Source organism: Anabrus simplex, chromosome 6 (assembly GCF_040414725.1).
Source record: "Anabrus simplex isolate iqAnaSimp1 chromosome 6, ASM4041472v1, whole genome shotgun sequence".
Taxonomy (NCBI): Eukaryota; Metazoa; Arthropoda; class Insecta; order Orthoptera; family Tettigoniidae; genus Anabrus; species Anabrus simplex.
In genome coordinates, this window is record NC_090270.1 from 19,552,256 (window position 1) to 19,565,020 (window position 12,765).

Below are 12,765 nucleotides of genomic sequence, written 5' to 3' on the forward strand. Positions count from 1 at the left end.
ACTATTGTCACATCTATGGTGACCTCGTCAATTCCAGCTGCCTTGCCTCGTTTCATTCTTTTAGTAGCCCACTCAATCTCTGCCATGGACACCACCTTATCTTCCATCTATATATATATAACTAGCTGATGTACCCGTGCTTCGCTACGGAATTCTAAATTTTATACAGAATTCTAGGTTAGGTAGTGTAAACGTTGTGAGCAAGATTATGTTAAGTTGCATAGCTCTTAACGTTGCCCTAGAAACACGACGGGGAAGTCACCAACGTCTTTTCTTATATGAAGACTGGATTAGGGAATATTCATTGTAATGGCAGGCCAGCTTGCCTACCGTCAGTCACAATCAGGTTGGGGAGTTTTCATTATAATGGCAGACATTCACTCTCCGCCTGCCTTTATAGATTCTCAGAAAGACTCTCTTAGTAGTTTTCCCAACTGAAATTAACATGGGTCATTACAATAACGTCAGTAGGAATGGCGCGATTCTAAGCAATGCTTTCATATGAATTACTCGATCAAATGAAAAACCACACATTTTCTCACTTTTAACGAACAGTACTATGCTGCCAAACTAACAGTCCAAAGCTACAGAGCTGGAATGACCAAAACGCAGACATCCGTGATCCGTGAACAATTTTCATCATTTTTTCGGCGGGGGATTCGAATAGTGGATAGTTCCAGGGCAAAAACTATGCCCGTTTACTTACCCGATGAGTCGGAAAATCTCAATTAACTACACTGGCGGGGGAAAGAACTATCTGATGTGGAGGCAATTTTTCCTCCAATCCAGAGAAGAAACCACATCTTCGCTGCTAATTTGGAATAAAATTCATGTAGATTTAATAAAAGTGGAGAGGAAGAAGCTTTTCTTAAGAAACGGCTCATTTCAGGGTTGAATTTTGAATTATTTAGTGAATTGTGGTACTATAATTTGGAATAGGCCTAAATTGTAATTCTAGACCAGTTCATACTACTACTGGCCGACCCCGTGGTGTAGGGGTAGCGTGCCTGCCTCTTACCCGGAGGCCCCGGGTTCGATTCCCGGCCAGGTCAGGGATCTTTACCTGGACCTGAGGGCTGGTTCGAGGTCCACTCAGCCTCCGTGATTAGAACTGAGGAGCTATCTGACGGTGAGATAGCGGCCCCGATCAAGAAAGCCAAGAATAACGGCCGAGAGGATTCGTCGTGCTGGCCACACGACACCTCGTCATCTGCAGGCCTTCGGGCTGAGCAGCGGTCGCTTGGTAGGCCAAGGCTCTTCAAGGGTTTTAGTGCCATGGGGTGACATACTACTACTCCTACTACTACTAACTGAGCCTCTGACTTAAGTGCGCACACTGCTCATTCAAAACAGCGCGTCAGAGTAGGTATCGAATAGCTGGCATACTATGATGAACCAGTGTGTTACGTACCAGCAGTATCAGAAAATGTATGAATCAGAGGAATAGCATGCTAAAGAAGAAAGTTTTCTAACTCCTCAGCTATTTCCCGCGAATATTCAGTTAGGCTATTATACTCGGTACGCAGCAGTAATCCCATCTATCGGAGTTGAATGTCAGCATAAGAGGCAAAGAACATTACAACAAACAACCGCCAGTGTAATGTTATTGTTGATCAATGTTAAGCGCTTTCGATATTGTAGGCTTTCACACTATTAATTGTCTTCCGGTTCTGAAATACCACTCTTATCATAATCGGTACGTTGAAACTGAATAAAACATAAATGATCAGAAATTGTATTCCCTGTAACTTTTGTTATGTAGTACTTTTCCATAGGACGAAGAACATAGGTATTTAAAAATTAAATTTTAGGTGCCTCCCCCTAAACTTCATTTCACCCATAGCTTAAACTGTAGTTTCTTATTCCCCGACTCTATATATCGATTTTCGTTAAATTCTGTTTACCCATTTTGTCGGGGCTCGGCGTTGATATGGACTTGGCAACAAAAATCCAAATTCATGAATATCTGTGTTATTATAGCCGGTACGGTAAAAATGCATAAGACGTAAATGATCAGAAATTTAATCCTATATCACTTTAGTTATGTAGTATTTATCAATATGACCACTAATAATATAAATATTTGAGAATTGAATTTTAGGCCTTCCCCTAAACTACCATTTCACTCAGCGTGAATAAAATGATTTATAGCCTAGATTGTAGCGGCTCACCCCCCGACTTTACATACCGATTTTTATTAAATTCTCTTCAGCCGTTTCCTCGTGATGCGTGTACATACAGACAGACAGACAGACAGATAGACAGACAGACATAAATTACGGAAAAGTAAAAACTGCATTTTCTTGTTACTGTGGACATGATCGATACAGAAATACCATTCTTTTCAAATTCTGAGCCATGTACTGACAAAACTCTTATTTTATATATATAGATTGGATGTTGGTATGTTTGAATCTAATAGACTCAAAAACTACTGGACCAATTTCGCTGAAATTGTTCTTATTACATCTGAGAGGGATTATGATGTGGTTTGAACTAAATCTGATTGGTAGTTCGGCAATAAGGGGTAAAAAATAAAATAGGGGAAGATAGGCAAACCGCAAGGCAGCGGGTTGCCTACCCAACAGTATGTAAAGATTATTATGTGTTCCTCAAAACTTATTTCTGCTTTTATCTGGAAAAAATACTATAGGGTCAAGAAACCCCTAGCAGCCCTAAAGGAAGGGGGTGAAACTTAAAAATCCAAAAATGACAATATTAGTGACTAATTCATAGTCTTTGCGGTAGCTTAGATGAACTGTGACACTCTGAATGCTGTTTAAGTCAAAGTTCGTTCCCAATCTGTATGGTAAACATATAATGACTTACTGTTTGGGAAAGAAAACTGTAGGGTAAGACACACATACGGCGGGATCGTACAACTGAAGATGTTACAGACGTTAAAATTGGTATTTGAAATCTTCTTTGAAAATAAACACATTTTTTATTTTTTGACAATTCATAAACTATATTATCGGTATTAAATGTTCATAAAATCATTGAAATGGGCAGGAAAAACAATATGACTACGACAGGCATATCAAGATGAGTTATCGGACCTATTTGTAATGAATGCTGTGGAGTAGCACGGGTCCACTAGTCTGCATTAAATCTGGTTCTTCGATTTCTCCTTGTGCCGAGGTATTTTGCACATTGTAAAGCTGTTTAAAGTATTTTCCCCACCTCTACAATATATCCTGCTTCTGTGTCATCACTTCCTCCTGTTCATTTTAATGAAGTTAGCACCTTCTCCTGGGTTTTTCTTCTTTTTAACCCACTGGAATAAGATCTTTTTGTTTCCGGTTGTATCTTCTTGCAGAGATTCAGTGAATTTTTGCCAGCATTTCTTTTTCTCTTCTTGAACCACCTTGGAGCACTCCTTCTTGCAGTGCCTGTATTCTGTTCTGTTTCTCAGCCATCTTTTCCAAGCTTGTTTCTTCCTTTTAACTATATCTTGTACCCTGTCATTCTACCAGGGCATTTCTTGATCTTTCTTCCTGCCTGATACTCTTCTACAGGTCTTTTCTGCAGACTTGACCATGACTGTCTTAAAGTATGCCATTCTTCTTAGACCCTTTTGATTTCTTCCTTAGGTATACTTGTTTTAATGTGTGTCTGGAACTCTTCATTTATTTCCTTCTCCTGCAATTTCCACATCCGTAGCTTTCTCTGCCTAATCTCAGTCATCTTTTGTATCTTTACCATCTTTAATTTAGCTATCACAACTCTGTGATCTCTTTCGAAGGATTCACTTTGGAGGGCTGTTACGTCTACCAACATATTCCTATTACCTTTCTCGACCAAAATGTAATCTATCGGAATTTTGATTTTGTTATCCCAATTATATCTTGTTATCTTCTGACTGTTTTTCTTTCGAAACCATGTGTTACCAATGATCAGCTCATTTCTTCTACAAAAGTCTACCAAAATATCTCCAGCCTTGTTTCTCTTCCCATATCCAAATGTATCTATAATCTCTTCATCTCCTTTTCTTTCCTGACCTACTTGGGCATTCATGTCTCCTATGATCACAACTTGTTTGTCCTGTATATGGCCTTCCAGATATGTAAGGTATTCCTCCAGATCCATGTCTGTATTTCCTGTTTGTGGAGCATACCCTTGAATTATATCCGTAGCACCAGTTTCAAGTCTCAATCTGACCTTAATCAACCTGCCATTTATGTTTTCGACCAATTCTAGGTATTCCTTTAGGTCTTTGTAATTACGAGACCTGCACCATTTTTGGCTTATCTTCCTCCACTATAGTATAAGGTGTATCCTTTCTTTAGTTTCTTCTCACCTTTTCCTTTCCATTTGGTCTCACTAATTCCCATCAATCATAAAATCTACAATTTCTTCCACTTTCCCTGTTAGTGTCACTACATTGATGGTCGCTATTTTGACGTAATTGGTTGCTGGTCGTCCATTTCTCACATTTCTCCCAGCATCACAAGAATTACACGTCGCTTGTGAGGGGCGCCCTAGCATTTTGCACGTTGCTTGTGGGGGAACGCCCTAGCATTTTCAGAGTCTTCAGTACACTTGTCATATTATAGGCTTTTATTATGATGGGCAGCATTAATTCTAAAAAAAATTGAAGTCACTACAAACCAACATATTTCAAGAAAAAGATTTTTCAGTAATGATTTTCTCCTGCTCACTTCAGAAATAAAAAGGTTTTTTTTTTTTACAATTAGCTTGTCTCACTGACACAGATAGGTCTTATATCGATGATGGGATGGGAAAGGGCTGGGAGTGGGAAGGAAGCGGCCGTGGCCTTCATTAAGGTAAAGCTCCAACATTTGCCTGGTGTGAAAATGGGAAACCACGGAAAACCTTCTTCAGGGCTGCTGACAATGGGACTCGAACCCACTATCTCCCGGATACAAGCTCACAGCTGAGCGGCCCTAACCGCACGGCCAACTTGCCCGGTAAGGAAAGATTTATAGTATCAGGACCCAAAACATAAAATGACGAACTCTTAAGCCCTGGCACGAAAAAATAGTTTCATTCACTTGTTAAGAGCATGGTTTGAAGGCCATAATTATACGTATGTGTAATGAAATACTTCACCAGAAGCGCAGATGTAATACAGGGTTAAAACTGGGATGACTGATGTATGTATTATAATTAATAAAATATTATTAAAATGCACACATTTGGCAAGTACTTGAGTAACATTACAATCCATGTAGTAGTCTTGCCATTTCATCCCTTCTTTGTTGTTCTCTCTCGTGCATCTGCCCATCATCAGCTTGTACGACCTCTTCATCTGCATTCACAATTTTGAGAATTTCTTGATCCTCATCCCTGAGATATTTTGCTACATTGTGCAGAATGAAACAGTCTAAAATAACTAATGGTACTTTCTCTGTGGCTGTCACATTTTATTTTGAAGTATTGGAAAGCGTTGTTTTACCTGCCCAAAACACCTCCCTTCTATCACCCTCTCCTTTGTTATATACTTATTGTAGGGTGTTTGTTCTGCGGTTTCAGAATTTCAGTATGGGGTCATAAGCCATGGTGCAGTACATAATCTGCATCCCCAGGAAGGGCATTTGCACAATTGCCTATCATTACTTCCCAAACATCAAAGCTTCACCAGATTTGGGAATCGTGCACTGAACCAGGCCAAGTGACGTCCATACTAGTAAACTCTTCACTTGCGTTGCAAGTGGCTTGCACATTTATGTTTTGCTATTGGCTTTACGTCACACGGACACAGATAGGTCTTAAGGCGACGATGCTTGCACATTTATTATGGGTACCCCTTTCCTATTAATATATTCATTACCATGCTGACGTGGCTTTTTATTGTATGTAAGATAATGTGTACAGTCAACAGCCCCTATAGCATGAAAGAAATTATACCTTCCTTGCCACTGAATTTTGGCATCCTGTAGAGCTTGGATTGTCATTGGAAACTCTATCCAGTAATTAACTTTCACTTCAATTGCAATTGAATTATCGGAAATTGTACGGGATACTGTACTTTTATTAATACCTACATCTTCAGCCACGCCACTCTGGAAACCAGGATTGCCAACATAGTGCGGAAAAACCCCTCATACTTTCTTCATTGCTAAGAGCATGGCGTCTTGTTACATAATTTTCGTCCAGAAAATGCTGTGCCATCCAACTCACATTTTCCTTTTCAAACCTATAAACGTAATAATCAAGGATATCTGAGTTTTGGCGAAGTTCGTAGGTCTTCCTTCTTCCTGCAACATCCATAAAATACTCCATTATTGCGTGCATAGACCTTATAATTTCTTGCAAGTCAGCTGCAGTGGTAACTCGCTGATTTTTGCGTATAAACTATTGCCACTTGATCTTTATGCGTGCTACTCTGGAGCAATCGCTTCCAGAAATGTGTGTCTGCTTGCCTCCGCTCCACTGGGTGACGTCACGCACTTTGAGTGGACTTCTCACTCGTTCTTATGCATGCGACTACGAGTTAAAACTCCAAATATGTGAGTGGTAAGTACTTACCAAAAACAACTTTAATTAAAGAGCAAAAAGAGAAAAAGAAATTTGCAGTTCTAACTTTTCGAAATAAGCATTCTTATCAACTGGCTAAAATTTTCAGGAAAAAGAACATCAATGTCACATATAAAACGGATAATAATACTAATAAGATAATTTTCAATTCAGAAAAGATAGAGAATAAGTGTATATTTAATCAATCAGGAATTTACAAATTAACATGCCAAACATGTAAACAAGGATACATAGGACAGTCTGGTAGAAGTTGGGCTATAAGATACAAAGAACATGTTATTGCCGTTAACATAAAAGATATTCGGCAATGGGAGAACATATGATTGAAATGAATCATAAATTTACAGACATTTCCAATGACATGAAATTATTACATTCGGCCAAAAAGGGAAAATTAATGTTTTGAAAAATTGAGATATTTACCTTACACAAAAAAATAATTTTGAATCAAATGTAAATGAGAGAAGTGTAGAAGATAACCCACTGTACAGACTATCATATGATCATTTAAGGAGCAAAAAGAAGAAAAGAAAAACTTGAAGATCCTAAATTTATATAGTATTCTCATTCAGTTCAACCAAAATTTTATGTATTGATCATTTTTATAATATTTCTTTTTACTCTTTGATATGGTGTATTAGGACAATACTTCTTTAAATTGTAAAACAAAAGATTGTGTGATAATGTTTTGTACTTTGATATGACCACTGAGGAAGGGAATGGTTGAGATTTCCCGAAACATGTTTGGTTTAATAAATAGTTTTTCTTTCATTTAATGAGTCTATTGATCAAAGCGGATTCAAATAAACTATTTTAAATAGTTACATTATGCATAATAAGTACTTACTCGTCTTTATGCGTATCACTCATTATTTTAGGACTGTACCTTCAAGATATTGTGACATGGTCTAGTTGGAATTCTTTCCCATTGTTGTGTTTGGGGATCACCATGTATTATTATTATTATTATTATTATTATTATTATTATTATTATTATTATTATTATTATTATTTATCGGTGCAATCGATTAACCTCTGCTTTATTGATTAAATGAAGGTCCGTTTCTCATTAACATCATTCAAGGATATTAGTCTTCTTTTCTGTCAGTGTTCTCCAGAACCACATTTCAACAGCTTCTAGTCTTGATTGTGCTTGTTTTCCCGAAGTTCAGGTCCATAAGTTAGCACACTTCAAACAAAGGTTTTAGCAAATTTCTTCCTGGTTTCAATTCCTATGTGCTTATTTAACTACAGATTTTTCCTGCTTTGAAACTTGTTTTACCATAGCAATTCTTCTTTTGACTTCTTCAGGCACTGATTATCATTGGTAATAACACTACCCAGATAACATAATTCTTTAACCTGATCTATGTTTGCACAGCTTAATTTAATGTTTGTTTTCAATTCAGTCTTCTTATTTTGAAGACTACCATTTTCGTTTTCTTTGTGTTTATTTTTAGCCTGAACGTTTCTAACGTGTTGTTTAGTATACTGAGCATCCTAATCATTTTGTGCCCTGAATCAGCTATCAATGCAATTTCATCTATAAAGCGAATACTGTGAATTTGTTTACCATTAAAATTTATCCCTTTGGTTTTTTTCTTTTACTGTTGTAAAAGCAAATTGTCTGAAGATATTAAACAGATAAGGTAATAAGGGACAGCCTTGCCCCACTCTTCTTATTCTTGCTCCTCTTGTAGTTTATTTCTGTTTATTTTTGTTTATATCTATCCTTTGGGCTTTATACAGGTTAATAAAATGCAAACATCTGTCCTTCCAATCATGACCCAAAGTTCTCAGAGTTTGAAATAATAACCTCCAGTCAACCTTGTCGAATGCTTTCTCTAAATCAATGATATGTACATAAGTTTTTCTGTTAACTTCCAGTCTTCTCTCTAGGATTTGATGTGGGGCTACTTAAAGATGAAAATAAACTTATCAATCGTAGACATTTTTGTCTTCAGTCACCAGACAAACAATGGAGGGGGTATGATTTATGATAGAACAATAGCCAAGTTCCTCGAAATTTCCAAGGAAATGTACAACTTATGGATGTTAGACAAGCCACTCCTGTTAGCTAGAATTTAAAAAATAAATAAATAAATAAAAAAACACCTTATCATGTAGGAGGAGGCTGAGAATGACAGGTATTAAACGTGTCTTGACTGTAAGCATGGCCACACTGAGGTGATCCTGCACCCATGGCAGAACTCTCTCTCTCTCTCTCTCTCTCTCTCTCTCTCTCTCTCTCTCTCTCTCTCTCATTATTTAACAAAAATATTTAGCATGTTAGCATATATTACAATTAAGAGTTGAGAACATGTGAGCTGAATTCAATGAAATGAAAAGCTGTAAATAGTTTGAGTGTTAGTGGAAAATATTTTTAATCAGCCACAGAAGGCTTATTCTCAAATTATTCTTTTTTTTTACTTACACAGCAGGTCATACCAATCTGACCCTTTTTGGTTTTGTTTTAATGGTCTTTTTCTGCACCCCCTCGGTGCCTGCTCCCTTAGCAGAGGCCAATCTCGCCACCCCCTTGGTACGGCTCTGGCTGTAAGACCATACAGGTGTTGTCCTAAGAATAAAAATGTGAAAAATTAAGCAGAAAAAGTCTAATTGTAATTGTTCAGAGCATACAAGATATATTACTGTAGGAATTAACAAAAAATGGTTTCAGCCAGTATTTGGTCTATGTTTTAAATTTGCTTCTCTCGTGCAGTGTACTAATGTGTTGTCAAAAATAAAGATAGCTCTTCTACCTGCACTGCCGCTTGTTTATGTCTTGAGAGAATTAGAAAGTGGAAGCAAAATTGTAGGAGTATTTCTCACAATTTTGTTCTGTAATCTTGTATGCGCTGTCTCCATCTTACATTGCTGTATTTATACATAGGTATCAGCGACCCTTTAAGGATGTTCGCACTGACTATGAGCCAGCTCCCTACTTTGAGTCTGAGTACCAGTATGGTGGAGGGCGGGGACGTGGAGGGCGCTTTGGACCAAGAAAGGATTTCAACAAAGATTATTCTGATCAAAGTTACAACAGGTATCTAGTCATCTTCATGTCACTTATACCACGAAGTTTATCCATCAGAACTTTGGGTATGGTTTACTTGAGATATAGTTTAAGCTAATGATAAAATATATTCAGTCATGAAAATAATTCAGAAGTTCCTACATCTTGTAGTTCATTGGCATTATATAAAGTTGAGGCATTTTAGAACGTATTACAAATATATATATTCCTGTACAAATTATTTTTTTATGTCACTGTGATTTGTAAATTCAAAGAACCTTCTGTGATGTATTAAATAAATATTATTATTTTTGAATTGAAACCACCTGATATATCTTTAACATCATTCTGAAACTGAAATCTTAACAGCTATTATATCCTGAAGAGCTAGACCTAAAGTTCTGATATAGTTATTAAATTCCATAACTGTTGCTGAATTTGTACTAGAACCAGAAGAATTGTTCTATCTGCTAGTTTCTCAGTGCCACTGTAATATTATAGGTTTATGACTATTCTCTGGGACCAGTGAAGAATCTTATACCAGTTGAAGTTCATTTATGACATAAAGCATTGTGAACAGAAAATCATTTTTATTCAAGCCTAATGATAATCGGTTATTCCTTTAGAATAGCTTGGAGGAATTGTGGTATTGAATATTGATGTGAATGGCAATTATTTTTGTTTTTTTAAGCATCAATTTGCTAGACAAGGCCATGTTCCTGTGTACTTTATTAAAACCTGACTGTATGCTCATCTCATAAACAGTTGTATTATAAACAGTATTCATGGATCAGTAATTGTATCTGTGATATTTATAAATAGGCCTATAGGAATGAAATCCACAATATATTATATTTAGTGTGACAGTGATGAAGTGAAAGCTCAGTTGTTTTGGGTGCAAAGTCATTAATTTGGAATAATTCAAGATTTTTCGTATTAATTCTTACATGAATGTTGTTTATTCATTGAATAGTAGAAGGTGGACAAATATTGTCTTGGCAGAAATGAGCATGTCTTAAAGAGAAAATTTATTTTCATGTTTTTCTTATAGCTAATACCCAATTAAACTAGTTTGGTTTCTGTTAACTTAATCAAAAACCAGATTGATTGGTCAGTCAGTTGCAGAATATTAGAACTAGTAATGAATTATTTGAATCTGATTGCTGTATGTATCACATTCATTTGTCTAATATTGTGCAGCATGCCTTCTAGCTTGATTCTGTGAAAGCAGTGATTGATCATAACAGGCTTTCTAGTGTTGCAATAATTCTTGTGTTAAGCTGTGATGCATGGCATTAAGGATTTTCATTTTTAATGTTCTCCGCAACTGTTCGATTATAAAAATGTACCCAGATCATGCGTGCAGATACGGTAAGAAATTGGCAGTGTGGTAGAGTCATTTCTTTTAAACGTGACATTCAAGAAATATCATGATGCTTCTTTCCCAAAAATAAATCAGATGAATAGGAATTAAACATTGATCTGTCAAAAGGTGGTGATAAAAAAATGTATGATTCCATTCTGTGTGAACTGTGTTAGCCTTAGAGGAGAGAAAAAGTCCCTGGGGAAAGTTCAAGAAAAGAGTCTGTGTTTTAGAGCCAAATTATTTAGGTTTTGTAAATAAATAAAACATGTTAAAAATAAAGTACTAGTGAGACTTTCTGTAATTTATTTGTGTGTAGTATAGCAGATAACATATTAAACTATATGTTACCGAGACTCAGGTTTAAGCCTCTTAAGAACTTATTTTTTCAGCTCTTAAAAATACATTTCTAAGAACAGCGGAACCTCTTTAGTGCACTCCTCATTAAGATGTTCCCATCTTAATAAATCTAGATTAAAATGTCTCACTTTTAACATCACAAATTTTTGCTATTACCTTTTGATACAATCACGTATTTCCCAGTTCTGAAAATATTGTCATCTTTTGTGAATGGAATGTGTTTTCCATGCCCTCGCCGTGGGAGACAGGTCCTGGGAAATTGCATAATAACAGGGAAAGGCGTTAAGTTCTGAATTGCACAGGGTAAATTGCACCTTTGGGGTGCAAGGCATTATCCTCAGGAAAGTTCAGTTTTGTTTGCCAGTTAGCACTGAGATTGCTGAATATCCCAGCCTGTTTGTGCTTGAATTTCGCATTCCAGTTGGAAGTTAAAACTATTCTATGTTAAATGGTACTTACAGTGACTGGTATTGAATACTTATTGCATGATAGCCTATGTTGCAAGAGACTATCCTCATTTTTTCCGTATTGAAAGTCTTCTTCTTCCTTTTCTTTTATTACCACATAGGATCACTTTAGTTAGTCCATCGTTCAGGTCTCTTTGAAGGGATTATTTGGCCTTTGCGGTCTTCCCAGTACTTCTTCAGATGCTCCGATCTTCGTGCCCTTTCCTCAGTTGAAAATATGCGTGTTGTTGGTTTGTTTTGTGTAAGGGTAAAGCGGAGGTTTGTATTCTTGAGTTTTGTATTCAATTTTATCTTATTTGTGGTGTCTTCTGTTGTAAGGCCTATTTCCTTCAGATCCTCTCTTACTTCTTTGATCCATTTACATCCTGTTGTGGTATTTTTTGAGACGAGATTGTGTTGTACTAGCTGTTTCAGAAGTCTCGAATCCTGCATCCTCATGATGTGTCCAAAGAATCCCAGTCTCCTCTTACGCATAGTATCTGTAATGGTTCTAGCTCTTTGTACTCGACTTTGTTAGGTATTAACCGCCACTATCCATCCTTCTGGTATTTTTTGTTGATGCAGTTTCTTCCAATCCTCCTTTCAATTTTCTGAAGTCTGTCAGTCTTTGATTGTTTTATTCATGTGAATAAGTGTTTCTGCTGCATATGTAGCTTCAGGTTTTATAACTATGTTGTAGTGTTTTATTTTTGCATTTATTGATAGACATTTCTTTTTGTAGATGTCTCATGTTAACTTTTGTGCTTTAGCTAATCTATTTGTTCTTGTTTGGATTGAGATTTTTTCATTTAGGTTATGTGTTATTATTTCTCCAAGATATTTAAATTGAGTTACTATTTAGATTGTATTACCATTTATGGTAACTTCTTTTAGTTGTGTTGGTTTTTGGGGCATAATTTCTGTTTTTTCAAATGATATTTCGAGCCCAGTTTTATTTGCAATGTTTTGAAGTTCTGATATCTGGGTTTTTGCTTCTTTTATATCCACTGCTAGTAATGCTGAATCGTCAGCGAAACCCAGGCAATTTGTTTTAATTTTTCGGCCAATCTTTATTTTGG

The 12,765-nt window shown here is 36.5% G+C and overlaps 1 protein-coding gene across 2 annotated transcripts in view; it reads left to right on the forward strand.

The window, feature by feature from the left end:
- The window catches only part of snama (something that sticks like glue), a 651,651-nt gene that overhangs the window by 477,812 nt on the left and 161,074 nt on the right, over positions 1-12,765 (forward strand). For both annotated transcript variants that reach the window (XM_067149701.2, XM_067149702.2), the window contains one exon: positions 9,395-9,547. In XM_067149701.2, the coding sequence (XP_067005802.2) occupies positions 9,395-9,547 (153 nt within the window). The remainder of the gene's footprint in view (positions 1-9,394; positions 9,548-12,765) is intronic.